The following is a 22,450-nucleotide window of genomic DNA, read 5'->3' on the forward strand; positions in this document are numbered from 1 at the left end:
ACAGGCAGTAACCAAGTTATGCTAACTGTAACAGCAGTATAACAGTAACGAGGTCATTAAAAGATAAACAAACGGCACAAAGGGCTTCACACAAGAACAAAGGGTCATAAACTCACTAGAGAAAGACAGAAGTGATACCTCCTCTCTAGTTCTATGATGGCAGCATGGCTTTCCAAACTGATTATTAATTTTCCTGAAGAACTATTTCCAAGTCAGCTACCACAACACAATATGCAAATTACCCTAGAAAATGCACCCAACTGGCAAGTTATTTTTGCAAAGATCAATTACCAAATGATAAAAATTAATAAAAAGCAACAAAGGAGTGAATGTTTAAAGTGTGTGCGTGCGCGCGTGTGTGTGTGTGCATGCACATGAGTGTAAAAACTATGCACACCTGCAGAATCTGAAGGCATTTAGGCATTTTTAACCCTATCTTCACTGTTGGAATAAATACTTTACAACCAGGCTGTTCCTCACTAACCTTTGCTACACAACTGGCCAGCAACACCTCTGGCGAGACGTGGAAAAACTTGCTCTGGTAAATATGAAGTCCCAAAGTGGAATACTACTTGAACAAGCTGAACTTTCTAATCCATTCATGCCTGAGTTAATGAAGACTGAAAGCTCAGTGGACCCGATTTCATTAAATTGAATTAAGTGCTTAGATTAATAATACGCCTTCAAGTCATCATCTTTTTAACTTAACATTAAGTATTTCACATAAATCCACTTTAAGATACCTGATAAAGGTACCTAAAAAAAGACCTCTATACAAATGCCCAGGCACAAAAATTTCCCCAAACCTCAATTTACACAATCAAGAAAACAAAAACACCAGTAAGCATTCTGTAAAATAGTTTATAACAAACAAGTTGTTCCAGGTTGTTATTTTTCTTCAAGTCTTAATTGTGAAACTTCTTAATAGTCTTAATTGTGAAACTTCTTCTTCTTCCGATTCTTCTTCCCTGCTGCAAAAGCTGCTTTTTCACTCATGATCTCCTGATACTTCCTTTTATTATATCTGAACAAAATAGATAATTTACTTTTAAGCATAGTAAATCAAAATGCAGGAAACGAAAACACTCTACATAAAAAAATGGCCAGATTCTCTCATTTCTCCTATGACTAAAATTACTTTTATACACTTATGTCTATGTAAGAGAAAATCAACACTAGAATCAATGATAAATGCAAATAAACTTGTTTCTGAAATAAGTTTGATTAAAGAATCAAGAATATTTGCTCATCCAATGATTTTTCATTAAACAGGCAATCTCACTTTCAATATTTGGCTAAAATACTGTTACAAATTTCTCATAATGGGAAAAGCTCATCAATATCAACATTATAGGTAGTTTATACTGATTTTTATGCTACTGTCTTAAACTAGAAGATAATCAGCCTCTATTCAATACTGAAGGATAAGATTAACATTAAAGAGCAAACAGGACTAATAGGATTAATATTAAGAGCAAACAGGACATGCTTGCTAAATATGAATCACTCAGAATTACTAAGTTTGTAAGTATTACTTAGAATTACTAAATATGAATTATGAATTGATTAGTCACAGTGTAAATTAATTGATCAAATTTAAGAAATATTCATATTTTAAAGTTACTTCTACCAAACACCCTACAAGCCATGTAAAGCAGCAAAGGAATTAAGAATATATATAAAAACTTGATTTCAAGCCTGACATATAAACTTTTCTATTCCAAATCAGGTACTATTTACAAGAAAACACAATATAATAGAGAAAAACAAACAAACAAAAGAAATGCACACTAGCATTATGTAATAACCAATATAAAAATGGATCACTAGGGGATATACTCCAAAAATACTATCTTGGAAAAATAATAATTCATTCAATCATATTCCTTAAGGAAGAATTCCACAGCAATTTTTTCCATTTTGATAAAATGAAATCCCATGAACTTTCATACAAACACTATAGGCTGCAGTTTTCTATCAATTATTCCTAAAAAGTATTCATCTTTCAGCCAAAGCATTGCTTATGCACAGACATAAGAACTCATTTCAAGTTTTTATTTTTGGTGCATGCCTGTGTGAACATCTGTTTTTTGAAGTTAACCAGAACAGAGCTGATGACTTTTCTTTAACAATGTCAGTGATAATCTGACAATCTCAGAGCTGGATAAAACTGCTTTATGAAGATTAAAAAAAACCCACCTTTCTAACAGTCTAATTATCCCTTATCCCTCAGAGGTTCTCAATGGCAGTCCTGCAGAACTGCTAAAACAGACCTATGCTAACTTCTTAAAAATATTAAATGCATATATATATATATAAACAGAATAAAAAGAAAAAAAAAGTAGACTAGTTAAAACACAGCTCTCACACATATAGGATTAGACTTATGATTTTTAAATACCTTCTAAACTCAGAATCTGCAAGCAACTCTTCAACAATTGTTCTCTTCCTTTGTTTCTTGGGGATTCGACTGTGGTAAAAGTCTACAGGAGAATCAACCACAGTTCCAACCTAGAAAATAAAATTTTTAAACAGTCTTAGTGTAACAGCAAGATGTTCACAGTTCTGCTCTATTATTTTTTAAATCTCAGTAACAATTTGGGTAGAATACATCTATGTAAATGACCAGAATGGTATCATTAAAAAAGAAAAGGGGGTAAACCATTTTAAGATGTAAGCAGTGTTTTATATGCAAAGTAACTTTTTTTTCTTCCCCCCCCCNATTTAGGGTACTCAAGAAGAGGGTTTGAATTTTGAAACTATATGGCTTTCAAGACTGAACTGCTGCATCAACATTTAACTTCATAAGCCCAACCTAGCTCTCAGCTTCTGAACAACTGAATGTCTGGAACATTTTTCCAAGGAGGGTAAGAAAAGTCTCTTGACTGTTTTAACTCTTTCCTATCTCTATCAGTGTTTCTGCTAGATGACTAAACAATAGTAAACCCTGTTCTGTTTTAGTATCTCCAACCTAAAAAACATCAGATTTGTACCAGCTGGCTTGTTAGTCAGTTCAGCAGTAGAGATACATAGTGCAATTATTTCATGTTGTAAAAACTGACTACATCTGTTTTTTGCTCGTTTCTGTCCCAATATTTTCATGCTCAGAAACTTCAAAACACATACAACAACCTGAAGTGAAACAGTATTATTTTGAGAAATGTCAACCATTTCCTCAAGTATGTTACCTCATCAAACAGATATATGTACATGGATATCAGGCCAAGTTCTATATATTCTTCAATAATTCCCCATCAGAAAGCTTTGGGACTACAGCAGGAGAAATTCTATCTTATCAAGCAGTGAGTTGATCCTATTCACAATATATAGACTAGTAAAATAAATATTTATTATTTTCTGCACTCCCATTGAAAAGAAAAAAAAAGGGTGACAATACAGTCCCCAAGGGCTAAGAATAGTGATTAGAAAGTCAAACATTTGCTCTGTTCCGTACAAGTTTAAAAAATTTAACACAGTTGTATACTGTGAAGCCAAATATTAAGATATTTTAATAATGAGCCTATGAAATTAAATTAAAAAAAAACAGACGCTGTGAATAAATTAGGTAGAGAATAAGGATAACTGCTCAAACCTATGTTAAGTAGTATTAAACACTGGTGCTGCTTTCTTACCTGGAAATATTTTGGTAAACCTTCTCTGTCATTCTTTTTATAAAAGTGCTTAGGGTCCAACGAAGCTCTCATCTTCAAAACTTTGAGATCATTTTTCAGTTCACTTGTGATTTCTGGGGCTTTCATACCAAACCAACTATCACCTGTTGTCTTCTCTCGCTCTGCCTATGATAACAGGAATAATCAAATTACATTCAATAACCAGGACAGAGTTCCTCACTACCCAAAAACATACAGCAATTACAAATGATCTTTGTATCTACAGAAAGGATATCTTATGGCCATTATTAGCAGGCCATCAGAGCTATATTAATCACAGATTTGTACTACACAAAGGCATTACCTTTCACTTCAATTTCATTGTTACTTAAATACCTAAAAAAAAATGTGTAAGGCAGAAAGTGTTAAGATATGTAAAAGTTGTTCTTGTAAGATCTACAGAGAAATAAAACTGGAAAGAGTTCCCCACTTTAAAGCTCCCCTGTTGAATCGATGTTGTAGTTAAGTGGAGCCAAAGAGGCATGGATTCTACTCAGGGCTGATACATCAGAACTTACTTTTCCAAACCTCTGACTGACACAATCACCAAACACAGCTTGCTTCCACACAACTGCTTTTCGTAAGATTTCCTTTCACAAGGAAGATCTTACAGTTCATCGTTCCTCTACCATGTGAGGCCTCTATGTGCACATAGCCCCAACATGGGGTTTCCAACCTAAAGTCCTGTTTTGTCATTTGAAGGACTAACTCTCCATTCACCTTGCGCTGTTTCTTCAGCTGGTGAAGGGACTCCCTAAAGGGTGGAACACATTCCTTTTTTTCAAAATCTGGAGTTATTATACTCTTCTGTAGAAGCTACAAGGAAAAAAAAAAGAGAAATTTAGTAACAAATAACATCAGTCTTACAATAAGAATTTTACTGCTCACTTGCATTAACAGAAGCTACCAAAGGAATGATGTAGGATCTAAGCAAGCACTAAAACAAAATACTTTTGAGTAGAAAATAGCTTCTTCACAAAGAAGACAGCAGTGACCTTCAAAACAGAAGGAGGGAGCAGTAACCTGACCAACAACAGAAAGCAGCTGGCTACCTTTGAGAGAGAGGGGATAGTGAATATACCAGAGTAAAAAGAGTTACAGCCTAAGAAAATTGTCTCAATAAAAATAATGTATTTTCTTTCTCACAAAAGAGATCTGAGATACAATTACCAATCCTATATTAGGAATGGTATATACCTGAATTTAGAGAAATTTATACTTGCTATGAACTATACCCTGTTATCAGACCTTCAATGGATGTTAAGTAAAGCAACAGACACAGTTAAGTTCTCTTTATTGTACAGGGTAATTCTGGTATTTGCACTGCTTTTCAGTTTCTTATGCCACATATTTATATTATCAGTAATAAAAGCAAAGTTATATACACTTTTTGGCCAGAAAAAAAAGGGTCTCCACAAAAGAGGAAAGCAAGATATATCTTTATAAAGAAGCAAAACAGAATTATTAAATATTTTTGTGTTACTGTAGATAGTTTACTGTGCAACTGTAAACAAATTACCTCATCCTGCTTTTTCTCCTTCAGTTGCTTAATCACATTTGATCTAGATTTTTGTTTTTTTGCATCAAAGCTAATATATAAACCTCCAAGCTTCTTAATATTCAAACCAGGATCTATGCTGCTGGACAGATGTAAACTGAAAGAAAAAAAGCTAAGTAAATAAAATTCACAAGCACGTAGTTAAATCTACAGTCCTATGAGAAAGATAAACACAGAAAACATTTTCGTCTTCTCAAAAAAGTGCAGTACTGAAAATCTATCTAGAATCTATCTAGAAAATTAAGAGAAAAAAAACTATTATATGAAGTGAATGTTTAACAAAAAGCACGAACAGTAGAACTACTTCTAAAAATCCTTCATGTATTAAACAAAATCCTTAGTTTTAGTTTTGAATGGATACTTAGACAGACACACACATATATTTAGACACCTAAATATTATGTAACTCTATTTTATAATCTGAAAAACTCCAGTTTCATGTCCACGACTTTGTGATGACAAAACTTCCTCACTTATTCCACAGCATTTAGCCTGTATGTACATATTCTATGTGCTTCCCAAATAAAATGAAGATTCTTTAGTTATTCCCCCAAAGATACTTACACATTCTTCTTATTTTGCAACACTACTTCTTGTTTATCTTTCTCCTCTTCATCTATCAAATCCTCTTCAGCATCTTCCACATCTGAGGATTCCTCACCTTTTGCACCTCCTTCATGCTCAGTTCCAGCATCACTAACCAGGTCTACCCGATCTAAGTAATACTGTTGGCTAGAACCCATGCCTGGCTCAGTATCGATTACAAAAAGCCCTTCGGCATGGAGTGTATCTTCTTTTAAAGATTTTTTGAATGAAGGTGTTCTCTTATTTGCTCTAGTGTTAATCAGTTCCTCTTCCTCTATACATGTGTCTGCTATATCACTATTCTCAGATTCATCGCTTTCATCTTTATTCAGAAATAATGTGAAAGAATCATTTTTGCTGTTAGATCTTCCGCTGCCATGTGATTCAGGTTCGCTGTATTGTCCCGTTTCATTTTCATCACTGTCTCCCCCAGTTTCAAGCATTCTGGATTCACCACCAATGCTACCAGTCACTTGTGCAATAGCCTTCTCCTTTTGTGGGCTGCTCACTACATCACATGGCTTATCCACACTCAATTCATCAGCATGGTTGAAAGACTCCTGTACAGCTACCTCATTATCTGCTCCTTCCTGCTGGAGATCTTTTTTGCTTTTATTTGGTGTTACTTGCCCTGGGGATTTTAAGGATTGTTTGACACTCGTGTGGTCAGTCAAAGCAAGATCCATGCTCTTTGGTTCCTCCCCTGCCATATATATTTGATTGCACTTTTCTTGTACTTGGCTACATACTTCCTTTGAACCATCTGCAGCAATAGCTTGTATATCCTTTACTGCGTTTTTTCTAGGCGATTCTGTGATACTTCTTTGTGTTACTTTTGCAGGACTGCTGGGTGTTGTGTCATTCAAAAAATCTTGTTTCACATCTTCACTCAGGGTTGTATTAGCAGATCTGGGAGAATGTTTGCTCCTAAGAGGACTTGGTTCTTTATCACCCTGAGCAAGAGAGTCTTCTGCCTCAGAGAGGCATTTTGCAGCAGGTCCAGAACTAGAAAGTGTTGTTGGCTCCAATTTAGCTGTGTCTTCAATTAATATCTGATCTTCGGAAGCAATTTTATTTGCTTTCTCAATCTGCTCAGCATTTTCTTTTTGTGACTTCATCTGCATACTCCTAGTAATTCGTTTGGTAGTGACAGATGGTTCTGTAAGAAAGCAGCATGTCTCTGCATCAGAAACATCTTCGCCTTGGGCTTCAAAAATTGGTTCTGATTGCACTTTTTTTCTCCTTTGCCTGCTTCTTGTACTTTTGGTGACATTAGGCGTTCGGACACCAGAAACAGCAGAAGAACAAGACTCTGCTTCAGAGACATCATCTTCATCCTGAGTGTTCATTAACTCCTTTAGAAAAGCTGTCCTGTCTTGCCTTCTTTTGGCAGGAGAATCTGGCTGATAAGGAACTACTATCTGTCGTCTTCTTGTCACCCTTATGATCAATGGTGTCTGAAGACCAGACACAGAAGAGCAATTCGATTCAGTTTCAGACACATCCCCATCAGCTTGCGGTTCAGCAACTGATTTTGCAACAGTTTTGCCCTGATTTCTAGCTATTTGCATCTCTACAGTATCACTGACATCTGATTTTGCTTCTGCATGTTCCAGCTCTTCAAGTTGGGATTCAGGAATGACCTCCGGCCTGCAAATTGCTTTACTCCTCCCTCTGGTCATCCTCATAGATACAGGAGTACTGTTTTCAGCAGATGCCATCTGGAATAAAAAAGGAATAAAAAAGCCTGCTATTCACAAATAGGACAATCTCAAAGAAAATATGCTTTATTAAACACTAATCCACCCCCTTTTTTCTTTTTTAATGTTTAATCCTAAAAGGCTCTAGAAGGCAATGATGGGAGGAAAACCCAAAGGTAACATTCAGAAAGATCTTTCCCAACTACAAAACACTCGGGCCTAGCAACGGGCCCAGACATCCCCAATTGCCTGGGCTATCCAAAATCCAAGCCGTGCTAGCGGCTGTTTCAGCTGCTGCAGGCAGGGAGCGTCTCCCCGCGTCACCCGGCTCGCAGAGGTGACTCCGTGCAGCGAGGCGCTGCGCCGCAGGCAGGCGCACCCCGCCGCTGCAGGGGCCTCCCGGCACGGCAGGGCAGGGCAGGGCCCGGCGCCGCGCACCGCAGCGCGCCGCGGAACCGCTCGGAGCGCGGCCACGGCCAGGCCCCGCGGCCGCCCCGGCCGGCAAGATGGCGGCCGCGCGGAGCCGCAGCGCGCGTGCCCCGCCCCTCCCCCGCGCCCGCGTCCCGCGTCCCCCGCGCGCCCGGCCCCGCTCACCTGGCCGGCACCGGGGGGCTCCCGCCCGAGGGGGCTGCCCCCGCCCCGGCCCGCCGCGGGCTGCGGCTCCCCGCGCCGCGCCGCCCGCCTCGTGGCCACCATGTTGCCCGCGCCGCCCCTTCCGCGGGAGGCGCCCGGCCGGCACCGCCCGCAGCCGCCCCGGGGAGGGGACACGGGCCGCGGGGTAGGGCGGTCACGAGGGCGGCGCGGGCAGAGGGAGGGGGCGGGCACGCGGGCGGCACGGGCCGAGGGCCCTTCCGTCGGGGCGGGCCGCGCGAAGAGGAGCCCGCGGGGCTCCCGCCTCTCGCCCCTTCCCCCACAAGCGCAGGATTCAAACAAAACAGGGATGAAAAGTGTACATAAATTTCAATTTTAATTCAATTTTTCAAGCTCCCCCGCAAGGAAATCCCATCTCTCTCATTTTAATGCGAAACAAGTCAGTAATCAGAAACTCTGATAAATTGCGACCCTACAAAAATAAGATCTCTTAACATACTTTTCTATAGCAAGAGAACTGTTAGTGGTTTACAGTAAGGAAATAAATAATCATCCCGACAGGACAACCTGTACATGTTTCAGCACAATTCTTATTCTGCAGGATTTCAATGAGTAAGACGAGCACAGGAGCAAGGCGGGTACAGTGCAGGATGGCAGCAGCTCACCACACACAGCGGTCAGTCTGAGCAGCACATGGCTCTAGGCTGGCAGAGAAGTCTGAAGCGAAACTCCTCTTACTTTGCAAATCTGATACACCACAACAACTCCTCACAAAATAAAAAGACTAAATCTCAGTTAAGAGAAAACAAACAAAACACACACACAAACATTTTCTTGTTTCATTACTAGCTCCAGCTCTCTCCCTGATATTTAACAAAACAACTGAAGAAAGTCTTGGAAAGCTTCCTACAACTTGCCACATACAGATAAGATACTTAAGGGTTCAAAAATATCTTGATAAAAGTTAACATTTTGAATTAATGGAATGTATTATAGTAAGCTGATACTTCTAGACAGTGCCTACAAGCATTAAAATGCCACCAGCTGACAACAGAGTGAAGTTAACTCTCTCATGGTCCAAAGCTCAAAACACATAAAAGTTAACAAGTACTAACATAACGCCCTCTTATTATCTAAAGTCACTAAGAAAATGCTTATTTGATTTTAGAAGCTTAGCATCAAGCCCCTGCCAAACTGCAAGTTTCAGTTTTGGTGTCTATTTTGATCTAGAGGCCCAGGAAGTGGAAAGGGCTGCTCAAGAGACAGGCAACACGGAACGTGCAGCCTCTCACGAGCCGCAGCCTCTCGGATGCAGAAGCCGGCGGCACAGAAGGCATCAAGAGCGCGCCACACAGAAGCGCGCATGGCTCGAAGCTAACGCTAGTGCCATTTCTGAATGGCACTCAAGCAACAAAGCTTCCCAGGCAACCTCCAAGTCAGCCCTTGTACATGATCGTACAACAAGCAGCCTCACAGTTACCCTCTCCTCTGTGGCTCCTGAATTAAAAAAGAAAAAAAAAGTGCCACAGTTGAGAACAAACCAATCGCATTATGATTTCCAATTTACAAAATTTTCATCACTTGCTTCCAGCTCTTCAGGTAATCACAGCATAATACACTTTCTACTTCAAACTATAAAGATGCCATCACCCTTCTACAAAAATTAGAGGCACAAAGAGGCCAGCAGGACTTCAACTAACACTCAAAGTAATCCTGGAGGTGCGTTCTCCCTCACCTCCCAAAACAGAAGTCTTTTATAACATATTAAAAATGAACCAATTTTCCCATCCACACAAATCAATCAGCTGATGTGCCTACATTAATGACATACCAATTTATTTTTTCCAATAATTTTTCATGATAGGTTTAGTTATCTATACAAATTATTCTTTGAAAGTCTGAACTCTAGGTACCTACCTGGTTAGTAGCTATTAATTTAAAGAAATTCAACTTGTTAAAAAATAAAATATACATTTTTTTATACTACCTGAGGGTAGCTAAAATACAGTGATAGTTTTACAGTGCAGTGGTCTTATAACAGAAAAATATTTTGAACATTTGCTTTATAGATAATTTCAGTTAGAAAAGAGTTTAGTGAAAACATAATATTTCGTATTTTAAAGGAACTGGTGAGTAGGTTAAGAAAGAAAAGTAGTATCAGAACACGGCAGACACTTTTGCTGACACCGCTTTGAAAAATTACAACTTCTGGACTTTGTTACAGCTGTTGTGAAATATTCCTACAAAAGCAGCAATGTTCCCCTTGTCCCCAAGAAGTTTAAACAGCAAGCTATTGTAAAAATGAGGAAGTGTTTTAAGAGGCATTTCTTCTAGCTTGTAAGATAAAGCCTTTTGACTTGATAATTCCTCTGCTTTTAACAATGACTGAATACCGGAGAAGCCATAAAGGAGTCCATTCGTGGGCTTTCGTGGTCTGGATGCTTTCTTGGAGAACTTCTTGGAAGCTTGCTTCACAGAGCAATTCTAAAGTTAAAAAGGGATATTCAAGCTTTAAATAAAGTTATGTAAGCAGATGGAAAAAAAAAATAACTGAGAGGCTTTTGCTTACAGTCAAAAAATCTTAAACTGTACCAAATAGTTCCATTCTTCTGCAATGCTCTTGAATATTGAAGAAATTTAAGATACTTGCTTTTGCCATGTCAGTAACAACCAGAACTAGTTACTTGACATTTTAATTTAAGTAGTCTAACAGCAGAACAATTAGCAAGATATACCAAAGATTAGGTTTGAGAAGTCAGCTAGACAAATCTGAGGTGAGTAAAAAGCAAGGCGGAAATCAGCAAAGTACTGAACTTGCTCAGATACCACAAGATGTAGAAATGTTCCCATAACTGAACTTTTTTTGTCAGACAGGTAGAGCCTGCTGCTCTACCAATGCTTCTATTGCACCAAAATTAAGAAAAAAATGGGCTTAAATGTCGTTGAAATACCACAAAGTAGAAAAGAAGGTACAAACCAATCAAAGAAACAATCTTTTGAAAGAGGAGAGTTCCAGAAAGTCACTCCATATTCTTTAGTCGTCCAAAACAGATAACGTTAACAAGCAACACAAGAAAAAAACCAACTCTCCTTGCTTTGTTCTCTACCCCAAATTCTCTCCTCCACTTCAAGATCGTTGATAGAGGATTTTGATACAGTATGAAATTGCAGGTTTAATTTTGGACTTCACAGGAAATGAAAACTGCCAGAGAAAATTGTCATTCATCTTCTGTGCTGCAGGGACAAGTCTTGATATGCACTCAAGACTGATCAAACTCATGACATAGGGATTATAATATGGTAGTTTGAATTATACATATTTTCAATATGTATGATGAGGGGGAGGGTAAAGGGGGGAGAAGACAAGAGAAAGAAAAAACTCTAAACATGAAGAAAATAGTAAGGGAATGAGCAAGACATTGTTCAAGACTTTTGTTTTACAATTCCAGCAATATATTTAGCAATATATTATAAGCAAGGAATATTAGACAGGGCCCAAGTGAAGCTCATGCAAGATCTCACAGTATTCTAGGAAGCTGGTAACTCAGTTCTAGAATTTAAAGGAAAGTCTCAAAGTCCTTCAATCATCTTTAAAAAAAATCATTGTTCTAAAAGAACACAGAATTTACACTAACTTCTCATAATATTGTGATTTGTAAAAAGTCACTTCTTAATTTAGACAAGCCATCAAAACTAAATTATCGAAATCAACTGTCCATGAATGCTATTTCACAAGCTGTTTCAAAGTTTCTACAAGTATCTTCCATTTATCAATTACTAGACTCCAGTAATACACCTCATTTAATTCTATATTTTTGTCTGTAAATAATCAATTTTTGAACAGTATGCAGTACATCGTTCACAATGCTTTGCTGCACTTGCTTTTTTAATCCTCCAGTTACAGCTACTTCAAAAGAGTATCCTAGTCTGTAAGATTGCTTCCATCTTTGTAGCAACAAAAAATTAGGAACTTAACAAATATTTTATAAGGGTATCCTTCAAATTCTTGGTGCTGAATTCAAATGCAACAACATTTGAAGCTCAAAGAAAGCTTACTCCATATTTGGTACAGAATATATGTACTTAGAAGTCTTCTATTAAATTATCTGGCAAAGTCTTACCTTTTGGATCATTGTGAGTTAATAGCTGTATGTCAAATTGTTTTGCAAATGCTGTGAGATCAGGTGGCATAACACAACAGGAAGCTAGATTTACCTGGTTACTACTTGGTTTCACCTGGAAGTAACAGAATATTTTTATAAGAAAACAAAATATGAACGTACTATTTCAGTTGTTTCCCAAAACCTTCTATTTTAACAGAAACACTGCCTGAATAATTTGCCTTTGAGTGTTGTTTTGAGGTCTGAACAAGAACAAACCTAAATCTGCAGAGTGCTGAAGTGGCAATTCCTTCATCTGCAATTTACTGAAGCCTAATGTCAAATACTGCTACAGTTAAACATATACCAGTGCATTCTGGCTTCTGCTCTGCTGTACTCCCTAGAAGAACAGTTTTTTTTTTCCTTTTTTTTCTTCCTAGCAAAAACGTTACAGGGGCTCGAGACTGCAAAAGACCCCCCAATTTAAAATCCAGTTACTTTGTTAAGGATATACAATTTGTTATCTTTCAAGTCCCTAGCACCTAAATCAGATTAAGTTATAATGGAATCTCCTCTACCAACTCTGCTCAAAGGCTACACCCCAATCGTCATCTAACTGTCCACAAATGTCCCCAACTACAGTCCTCTCAATATATGCAACAGTGATGAGTACAAATGAAGATTTTTAGTACAGCACCTTATGCGGATATAGTATGCTTATAAAGTGCTAAAGAGCACAAACTAGAGGGGGAAAAAAAAGAAGGGAAGCATTCAAAGAACTAATCAGAAAACAGTATATTCACAAGCTTACACAAGGATACTACTAAAAACCTCCATCACTCAAACATAACTAGAGGCAAACAGTCACACTGGACAAAAAACTGCCTCTTGATTCACTGTCTGCCTTTCTTCTTATATTTAGCTTATTGCTTTAGCAGCATTTTCCTACAGAAAAGTCCTTCCAAGAGTAATAAAGCTGAAAATTTAAAAGGCTACTCTTTTAGACAGTCACTGAAATAAAATCAAAAGTTTTTTTTTTTTAAGTGTATTTATATTCCTTTCCAATACTATTTATGATCTTTCCCAATTACAATAGCATTCAATACTCAAACCTTTGCTACTTCAAAGCACCTGTTACCGAACAGATCCCATTTCTAATCTTTGCTGGTTTTCATGTAAGAATACAGAGCAAGCGATAATCACACTTGAATACTCCCTCACAAAAAAACATAGCAACCATAAGTAACATACAAAAAACACATGGCTAATTAATATTTTGTATATAAGACTATTTACAATATTTATTACAATGCAGCAATCAATGTAACTGTCTCAAAAATGCTACAAATAGGAAGGTTGTTCTCACCTGTGCCCATAGATAGAGCTGCTCTAACAGTACTTTATCTAAGTCAGAGGTACCTATGGCAACAATCTTTTTGCTTTGAACTAGATTTTCAAGCTCTTGCCAATAAGGTTGTAAATACTCCAAAGAGAGGCTAATTCCATCTTCAACAGGAGGTGGGGCGATAATGACAGAATCTAACTGAGCAACCCCAAGTGCAGAACATGCTGAGGAAAGAGAACAAAAATATTGTAAAACTGTGTGCAAGAACCTAGGCATCATGATACTTAAAAAAACCCACCACACACACAACGCAATACACAAAACATCTCCTGTTTACTGTGTTCACTCTAATAGATTTCAATTCATCATTTGAGAATATACTTTTCCAAGACAGTAATGGAATTGAGAGGGAATTGATACTCATCAGTTAAGTTCTAACCAACTTTCTCCACCAATTATACCCAAAATACAAGGCACAGAATATCTATGTAATGTTCTTATTATGAAAATTTAAACTGCAAGAGAGAGACAGCAAGTCTTGTAATGTCACAGAGCTTTATAAAGGAAGCAACTTTTGAGGTTTCTTTTCTGTATAGTAAAAAGAGTAAAACTAGAGTTACTAAATAAAATTCTCTTGCAAGATGATTCTGTCAACATATTTTTAGCAAATGACGATATGATTTAGAGTAAAGATACTATTAACCAGAATATAGCTAGAAAAGAACAATGCCTGAGGGATTCTTTAAGAATCCTTCAGGGCTAATCTTTAAAAGTGGCAAAGTTCAGTACTTGTGTTACTCAAAACTACAGTTATAGTAGACAACAGGACTTTAGACACCAGTACGGCCATGGTGCATTATTTTCAGTAAAACTTAACTACCTGGTCAGTTCCTTGTAGCATTGATCCTAAATATTAAAATCAGAATGAAGCCCTACCAAATGTAGGAGTTTTACACTTACCCATGTCAACTGCATCTCTGATTGATGGAGAGTTTGATCCAATGATGAAAAGTTTTGCTATTTTCAAAGAAACTGAAATCAGTAACTAAAACAAGCCAGCCATTACCAAACAGATATTTACTACTCATATACACTATACATTCTTAAGAACTTTCTCCCCCAAAAACTCATGTATACCAGCCACTTCAGAAAATTGAAAAATTGTTCTGAAAGGTGACCAATAAAAATATTGTTCTCTTAAATCTAAAATTCTGTGTAGTCTCAAAAGAAAACATCTAATGGACAATCCAAATAAGCCATAAAGCTTGACTTTAAGCATCGAAACACTCGGTGGTAATCATAACATCCTGTTTATAAAGCCCCAAACATAACAGTATAAACAGACCTCTTCACAACTTACTGAGACTCAAAATGTACTAGTGTTAGTTTGGACTGCCTCCATCAAGTTCATCATATTCAACCTGGAAAAGTTATGCAAATAAATGTGCTTCCAATGCTATTTCTTAATTGCAGAATTAACTTTAATAGTTTGCATCAGAAAAGTCAACTATGGTTCACAAAACACATAAGATCTGTTGAGAGGATGGAAGTTACAGTATATGAACGTAGAGCTCTTAATATCCAAAACATTAATCCTGGACTTTCTTGGCCAAAATCTAGATTGCCCAAAGCAAAGAAGGACAGTATGTATTACTGTTACTTCACTTGGCAATTACAAAACAATAAAAATATATGAAAAACATTAATACCAACATATGAAGCCTTTTTATGACCACTGGATTCATTTTTGGACTCTGTTCTTACCTGACACTTTCAACTCATCTCTTTCTTCAGGATTTATTTTTTCAATAGCTTGAGCTACAGTACATTCCACAACCTCCAATGCTTCCTGTAGTAAGCACACCACATTAAGGAACATGCATTGCCCGAAGACAGTATGAAATTCAAGAACATTTTTAAGTGAGATTCATCAGAAAGTCTTGCATCACAGAAACCAGAGTAATATAGGAGTGCAGTTACACAAAGAAGAAACTACAAAGAAGAAACTAACCCAATGCTTCTTGACTTCTACAAGGAAAGCAGAGGAAAAAGATGTGTGAAATGACATATATGCTCCTAACGTCAAAAGTGAATTACTGAGCAGTGTTGTTGGAATAAGCTTTGGCAGAGTTCTACTTTTCTAATGCGAACAGATCACTAATATTCAAAATGCCTTGCTAAAAATAATGAAAAAGGAAGAAAAAAACAAAAATGAGAATGCTTTACAGTACTATTTTGTAATTTCAATGAACCCAAACATGAAAAGGTTGAAAATATATTATAATTGATTTAAAGGTAACTATAATAAAAAATTGAAACATTTCAGAGGTTTCACACTCTGTCCACATCTAAGGCTAGACTGAAATCTTTGTACCAGCTGGTACAAAATAACCAAATGTCTTTTCTAGTATTTATCTTCACTTCTCTAGTGATCATTAGAACTTCCACAGAAATCACATGGCAATAACTGCTTCACCACACTCTAAGTGGAATACAGCAATTAGCAGTTTATGCCATGCTTAGCCAAGAACCAATGAGCATGAATAAAAAAAAAAAAAAAAAAAAAAAAAAAAAAAAAAAGGTCAGGAAAGTTACTAGGTGAAATGTTAATTTCTTGCAGAGTAAATAACGTTTTCAGTAAGAGCTCTTTACTGCTACATTGATCTTTGGAAACCAAAAAAAGATAATTAAAAAAAAAAAAACATAAAAAGAGCAGGCACATACAACAGATCTTGATGTCATTTGGCCAGGACCTTGGTTTTAATTACTAACCACCAACCTTTAGCTCTTAAAGACAAAAATAGCTAATTCTGAATCTTCAAGAATATTTCTGAGACTGTCAAGGCTACACTTTGAGTTGCCTTCAAACTGGGCAATTTTCAACTATCTAGTTTATCATCTCCATGAAAAAGTCAAAGTTCAGAAAATTATCTACTGACATTTTCTACATGCATGCTAGCAAATGCTGTTTGCAATACCCTCCCACAATAAGTTTGAAATTTCACTAACCAGGACATCTATCTTTCTAAGAAATGTCCTTCTCATCAACACAATTGTTTAACTCAGTATTTTCTATTCTTTTCAAGTTTAAGAAACATTAAGAAAAAGAAGAGTTAAGAAGATAACTGGAGCTGCAGATGCATTTATAGAAGCTTAATAGATTAATTTATATTTTAAAGGATATGAAAAGAAGAAATATTTAGCAGGTCACATGACATTCATGCATGAGATGCAATACATCTCCTACCTGATTTAGATCTTGTCCAATCTTTGAGCTCCATTCACTCAGGGTTTTTTGAATACAGTCCCGCACCTATAAAATATTTTTTCATATTCTGGTATAGTTATATTTGCACAGGAATACAGTGATTCAGAGGCACATAAGGAGGACTGACAGAATGTAAACTAATGGCACCATTCCTTTAACCGCAGAACATTCTTCCCTCATAGTTTCTACTTGAAACTTGTTCAAACTAGTTAACTACTTAGATGTTTTCTTCTCCTCTTTCATAGAGAACTTTAGTAGTAATTTAAGTATTGTGTTTCATGTATTTTAAGGTCAATGCCATCTTTAAAGAATACTTCTAAAGAAAGTAGAACTAGTTTTATTAATGCAGAGATTTTTAGGTTTGGACATAGTTGAATGCTAATAGTATATGTGCTACATTGTTAGAAACAGAGAGATGCATTAAATATTCAGTACATTCGTTAGGTTCATTCCTTTCTTTTTTTTTTTTCTTCCCCATAGGCATCTAACCCTTGTCCTTCACTGCCCGCCTATTCCACTGCGCCACATTATTAATGCCTTTAAGGCATCCATTCTGAAGGTGGAAATTAAGATCTTATCTTGAAGTTGCATTTTTTCTGCATCCACAGACACAAAAGTCATTCAGGCAGAATTTTGATCATGGGGCTTCTTAAACATAATATAGCATTACTGCTAAGTCTCAACAGGCTAATTAACTACATATTGTACCAATGTTTCAGCTACTTCAGTGTTCCTGGTTCCCACTTAAAACGGTTAGGAATAGTTATTCAGTGCCTAAGTAAAGATACCCTTTACTTAAGTAAAGGTAAAGTCAAACCAGTTACCTATTGCAGGCTGAGGCCCTTCATGAGTCATTGCTTTACTTCACTTTTCAACAGCGCTTTTTATCTGCCTGTACACTTTTTTGTGTGTGTTTATTTTTAACTCAACATTCAAAAAAAAAAGAATTGCAATTTCCTGCAGCAACTAGCATCAACCCAGACAGCCCAATATAATATCAGCAGCTTGTATGAACTGACAAGCATCAAAGCCAACTCACCCCTGCCCATAAGTAAAAGCAGTTAATACATAATACAGTAAAAATTTTCGTGAATACAAGTTCCAAGCATTCACTCCTAGCCATTTAAAAAATGGGTGAAAAACTGAATCAAAAAGCAAGGCAAGTATCAATCCCCTCTTTCCTCCCCTAAATAACTAACCACAAAGCTGGAACATCTTCAGTACACTCTGCTGTAACTTATGTTATCTCTTCCTCTCTGAGGAAAAGTGCTAGTATATGCCTCATATACTACATAACTCTCACACTCTGCATTCTCATCAAGTCAATACGCACTAACCTCTGTCCCAGCACACATGGTTTCCTCTCTGCCCTCCTCCCAACACTTGCAAAAAGTCAAACTCTTAACTTAGTTCACATTCTGCAGAACTTAGCCTTAAACTCTTGGACTTAAAAATCTGCACACAGATTACTCTAAAGAGAGCAAATAACTCTCAAAACCAGACAGCCTTACGTATAACCACAGATCTCTCTTCAAACAAATGAAGAAAAAATCTTAATTGATTTGGTATGCACCACTTTCAAATAATCCTCAAAGACCACTGACACAAGGCTGACTTACATTACTGCCAGCATTTCTGGTGCTGAATCTAGCCCTATTTCACAAAGGGCAGAAGGCTGCCGTGTGATGGTAACTTTTTAGCTTGGCCTCGTTCCACACTAAAACAAATAACTTTCATATGATGAATTCTTCCTTCTTATTACATCATCTTTCTAGCTAGCCTTTTTTGTAACAATTGTGCATGATTTGTATGTTATCAACAGACTTCAGTACCTACAGTGTAATCTACAGATTACACCATTAATCAGCTGAAGTTAAAGCTCTCATAATTAAGTGACCATTTTCAGATTACTGTGTCATGATGAGACAGCAAATATAGTGCTTCTGAAGACTACAGCTTAAGGATTCCACCCATTTTTACAGGATTATCTAACAGCTGGCATACATTGCTAAAGGCAAATTAATATACTTTAAAATATTTATTTCTTCCAAAAAGGTTTCACAAAAATGCTGTCTTTAAAAAAAGAAAAAAAAAAAAAGCACAAGAGGTAATTGGAGTAATTTAACGTTAGAAAACGAAACTGTCAGTCACTTGCAGTGTAAACTCATACCAGTATCTCTCTTGCTAAAGAAGCACCAGCAATCTCCTTGGGCATTACAGATCGCACTTAAGTCTTGTAACAATCATTATTCTTCAAGACGAGAAACACGGTCTGGTTTCAGCAGCCAGACCTGGACACAGCAAAGTTCTTGGTTTCACCAGGTAGGCGATTCGCCACGGGGGAGGTGGCAGGGCCTCTGGTCTGCTCCTGGCAAAGCCCCATCCGCTACCACAGGGCTCCTCGGCTGCCAGGTCCTTCAGCAGCCAGAACGTGGTCACCGCACGTGGGGAACTGACCCCCGCAAGGCGGCCAGCCCTGTCTGTGCTGCTCTTCTGACCACTGGACAGAGCTGACAGAACACTAACCTGCTCACTCTTAACTACGCTGCGGCACATAAAACAGAAAAACCCACACGACACCTGGTCGCTTTTATCGCGGTAACGGACACCAGAGGATGAAAGCACGGAATGAAGTACGGAAAAACGCACTTCACTCTGGGTATTTCTCACGCGCTCGGGGCTCGCCCGCTCCCGGCGGTGACGGAGGGTGCCTGGATGCACTGCGCAGCCCGCGATGCCCCGCGCCGCTCCGGCCCGCCCGCCGCTCCGCCTGCCCGCTGTGCTGAAGCTGCAGCGCCGCGGGCCGCTCACCTCCTCGCCGGGGGTAGCCGGGCACTTCTTCCGCAGACCGCCCCAGTTGAGCAGGTTGCCGGTCTGCAGGTTGAGGGTGGTCGCTCGCTCCAGGAGGGCACGCGCGGCGTCCGTCCCCATGGCGCAGCCGCGCGGCGGGGCCGAGCTCTCGGGGCACCTGCTGTGGCGCGCGGCGGCAGCTCTATCCTCTCGCGCCGTGACTAAGCAGAAATAACGTCGAGAAACCGCCCCGGTCACATGGCACGAGGCACAATGGGCGGCAGGGCGGGCCCGCCGCGAAGGGAAAGGACCCGATGGGACGATGAGCAGAAGAAGGAGGCGGCGGCCGCGCTCGGCGACGCCCGGTACGGAGACCCAACGGCCGCGTCACGCGCCCAACGGTCGCCACGCTCTGCGCGCGCCGCGCACGCGCACCGGCCCCCAGCGGGTGTGGGCGGTGCCCCCTGGAGGCGGGCGGTGGAACGACACCCTGCGCGGGGGCGGGGCGACACGCGAGAGGGGGCGTGGCGAGGCGGTGGGCGTGGCGAGAGGCGGGGATGCCCCCGCCGGCCTCGTGGCCAGAGCGCTCCTCCTCCTCAGGATCACCGAATCACAATGGTTGGAAAAGACCTTTAAGGTGATGAGCCCATCACCACCATGCCTGCTAAGCCATGTCCCTAAGACCCTCGTCCACATGTTTCTTTAACACTGACAGGGATGGTGACTCCACCACTTTCCTGGGCAGCCTATTCCGAGGTTTCACCACTCTTTCCATGTAGAAATTCTTCCTAATACCCAACCTGAACCGCCTCTGGTGCAACTTGGGGCCATTTCCTCTTGTCCTATCTGCAGTTATTTTGGAAAAGAGATTGACCTCCACCTCATTACAATCTCCTCTCATTGTAGAGAGCGATAAGTTCTCCCCTGAGCCTCCTCCAGACCAAACAATTCCAGCTCCCTCAGCCGCTCCTCACAAGGTCTGTGCTCCAGCGCTTCACCACCTTCGTTGCCCTTCTCCGTACACCAACACCTCCATGTCTTTCTTGTAGCAAGGGGCCTAAAACTGAACTCAGTATTCGAGGTGCAGCCACACCAGCACTGAATATGGGGGACGATCACAGCCCTTGTTTGAGCTGGCAGAGAGGAGCTGCAGGGAGGGTAGGAAAAGGAGGTCCTTAGTTATAAATAATTTGACTGAGCCTAGAAAATACCCTATTTTGGTTGTATTCCAGGCCATGCTTCAGTTTGCAGCAAGGAGAGTGAGAACTCTTCTGAAGTGATTCCAATGGGGGTATTTCAAGAGCTGTGTAAATCAGGATGTTACTGTGTGCCTGAACACGTTGTTTCACACATTTTCTATTAGCTGCTCTCAAACTTTAGTCATGGCACTCTGAGTCTCACTGTCAAATTTTAGTGGATAGGATATGAGGGAAAAGGCCCGGAAGGACACCAAATGCTTACTTAGTTGTGTTTTCATTTTGATGAAACTTAATGTTTAATTCAGGGTACATTACCCCAGTTTCCTGCCAGCAGGTTTGAATGAGGATAGGCAGGACGAGATGTGAAATGAGTCACTGCAGTGACTCAGGACCAGGGTTTGGGTTCATTTTCAGACTAACTCGCTGCCCGAACAGTGCACACTGAGTACTGAAGCCATCCTGTGTTACGGAGCAGGGCGAGGAGGTCTCCTGTGCGTGACCCCTGTGGAGGGAAACATGAGCTCTAGGCTACAGCTTTGCTGTCAGTGCTGCGCCCTGCTCGTGTTCCTGCACACTTCCTCCCCGCGTGCATAAAATATTTTTAATATGTTTCAATTACTATCACATATTTGATATTTTTCCTTATATGAATACAGAATGTGTGGGTCTGAAACATACTGGTGGAAATGTGAATTGGAAAGTCAGCATTTTTTCCTCTTTCTTTAAAATAAGGGCCCAGAAAGATTAACCCGGCCCAGAGGTTAACTGTACAAACTCATAATTGCTCTGTAGCTGTTCATAGCTTTGCCCATTCTTACAGTAGCAGAGACTTCAGTCTTTCTGCTCCATCTCAGGCTTCCAACAAGAAGCCTCTTTTGTGTATGAAAGCCATCTAAGCATCTCTTCTTCCTTTTTTCTTTCTTTTTTTTTTTTTTTTTTCATTCTAACAGAGTCATGTTAAACTTGGAGGATTGCAAAGGGTTTTTACAGGATATATTACAGAAACATTTCTATCTAATGGAAATTTCTATCAGTGAAAAAGAAACTTCTCTCACAGCATGTAGGACTTGCTAATTTTTTTGCAATGTATTTTTTCTAACTAATTTAGCTCTAGGAAAAAAAAAAAAACCAAGAAAATAAAACAAACAAACAAACAAACAAAAAAGCCCCAAAACCAAGGTATCGCTTAATGAATACTGGTTGGAGGAGAAACAAGAGCAGCTTCCGCAGGGCTTTGTGCCACGCTCTTGGTGCTCGGGGCTGCGGGCACATAGATCCTGGCCGCATTCAGTTCTGCCATCGGTCACCCGCTGCTGCAGCGCGGGGTTAGTGTCAGCGGCAGAAGGGGCTCGGTCCTGGGTCTCCATCCATGAGGTCTTTGCTGGTCCGCTCACTAAGACACTCCACATCAGCGAGAGAGAGGAAAAGCGCCGAATTTCCTGCACTCGCTCTGTAGCGCCGGAGGGGGAACCCTGTCCTTTGGGACCCAGCGCCAGGGCTGTGCCCTCGGCAGCGGCGCCCTGCACCGACCCCGCCATCGCCGGGCGCGGCGAGCGCGGGGCCGCCGGCGGCGCGGGAGGCGGCAGCGGGAGGCGGCAGCGGGAGGCGGCGCGGGAGGCGGCCCCCGGCCCGGGGCGGTGCCG

The 22,450-nt window shown here is 39.8% G+C and overlaps 2 protein-coding genes across 3 annotated transcripts; both read right to left on the reverse strand.

The window, feature by feature from the left end:
* Positions 1-561: 561 nt before the first annotated feature.
* On the reverse strand, positions 562-7,863 carry DNTTIP2 (deoxynucleotidyltransferase terminal interacting protein 2). Of its 2 annotated transcripts, XM_026037964.1 has the most exons (6): positions 5,794-7,863; positions 5,191-5,326; positions 4,392-4,487; positions 3,633-3,797; positions 2,402-2,511; positions 562-1,024 (listed from the first exon to the last, which is right to left on the reverse strand). In XM_026037964.1, exons 1-6 carry the CDS (start codon positions 7,533-7,535, stop codon positions 931-933), a joined length of 2,343 nt encoding a protein of 780 aa, XP_025893749.1. In that variant the 5' UTR covers positions 7,536-7,863; the 3' UTR covers positions 562-930. The 2 variants fall into 2 exon arrangements, with proteins under 2 accessions (XP_025893749.1, XP_025893751.1); XM_026037966.1 differs by lacking the exons at positions 562-1,024; positions 2,402-2,511 and having other exon boundaries at positions 3,741-3,797; positions 4,190-4,487.
* A 730-nt stretch (positions 7,864-8,593) lies between these two features.
* Positions 8,594-19,943, reverse strand: GCLM (glutamate-cysteine ligase modifier subunit). The gene is made up of 7 exons (XM_026037907.1): positions 19,630-19,943; positions 16,798-16,863; positions 15,315-15,399; positions 14,511-14,567; positions 13,572-13,774; positions 12,227-12,341; positions 8,594-10,589 (listed from the first exon to the last, which is right to left on the reverse strand). The coding sequence occupies exons 1-7, from the start codon at positions 19,747-19,749 to the stop codon at positions 10,420-10,422; spliced, it is 816 nt and encodes a 271-aa protein (XP_025893692.1). The 5' UTR covers positions 19,750-19,943; the 3' UTR covers positions 8,594-10,419.
* Between the last annotated feature and the right edge of the window lie 2,507 nt (positions 19,944-22,450).

This window comes from Nothoprocta perdicaria, unplaced genomic scaffold (genome assembly GCF_003342845.1).
Source record: "Nothoprocta perdicaria isolate Ctin4 unplaced genomic scaffold, notPer1 scaffold_20, whole genome shotgun sequence".
NCBI lineage: Eukaryota > Metazoa > Chordata > Aves > Tinamiformes > Tinamidae > Nothoprocta > Nothoprocta perdicaria.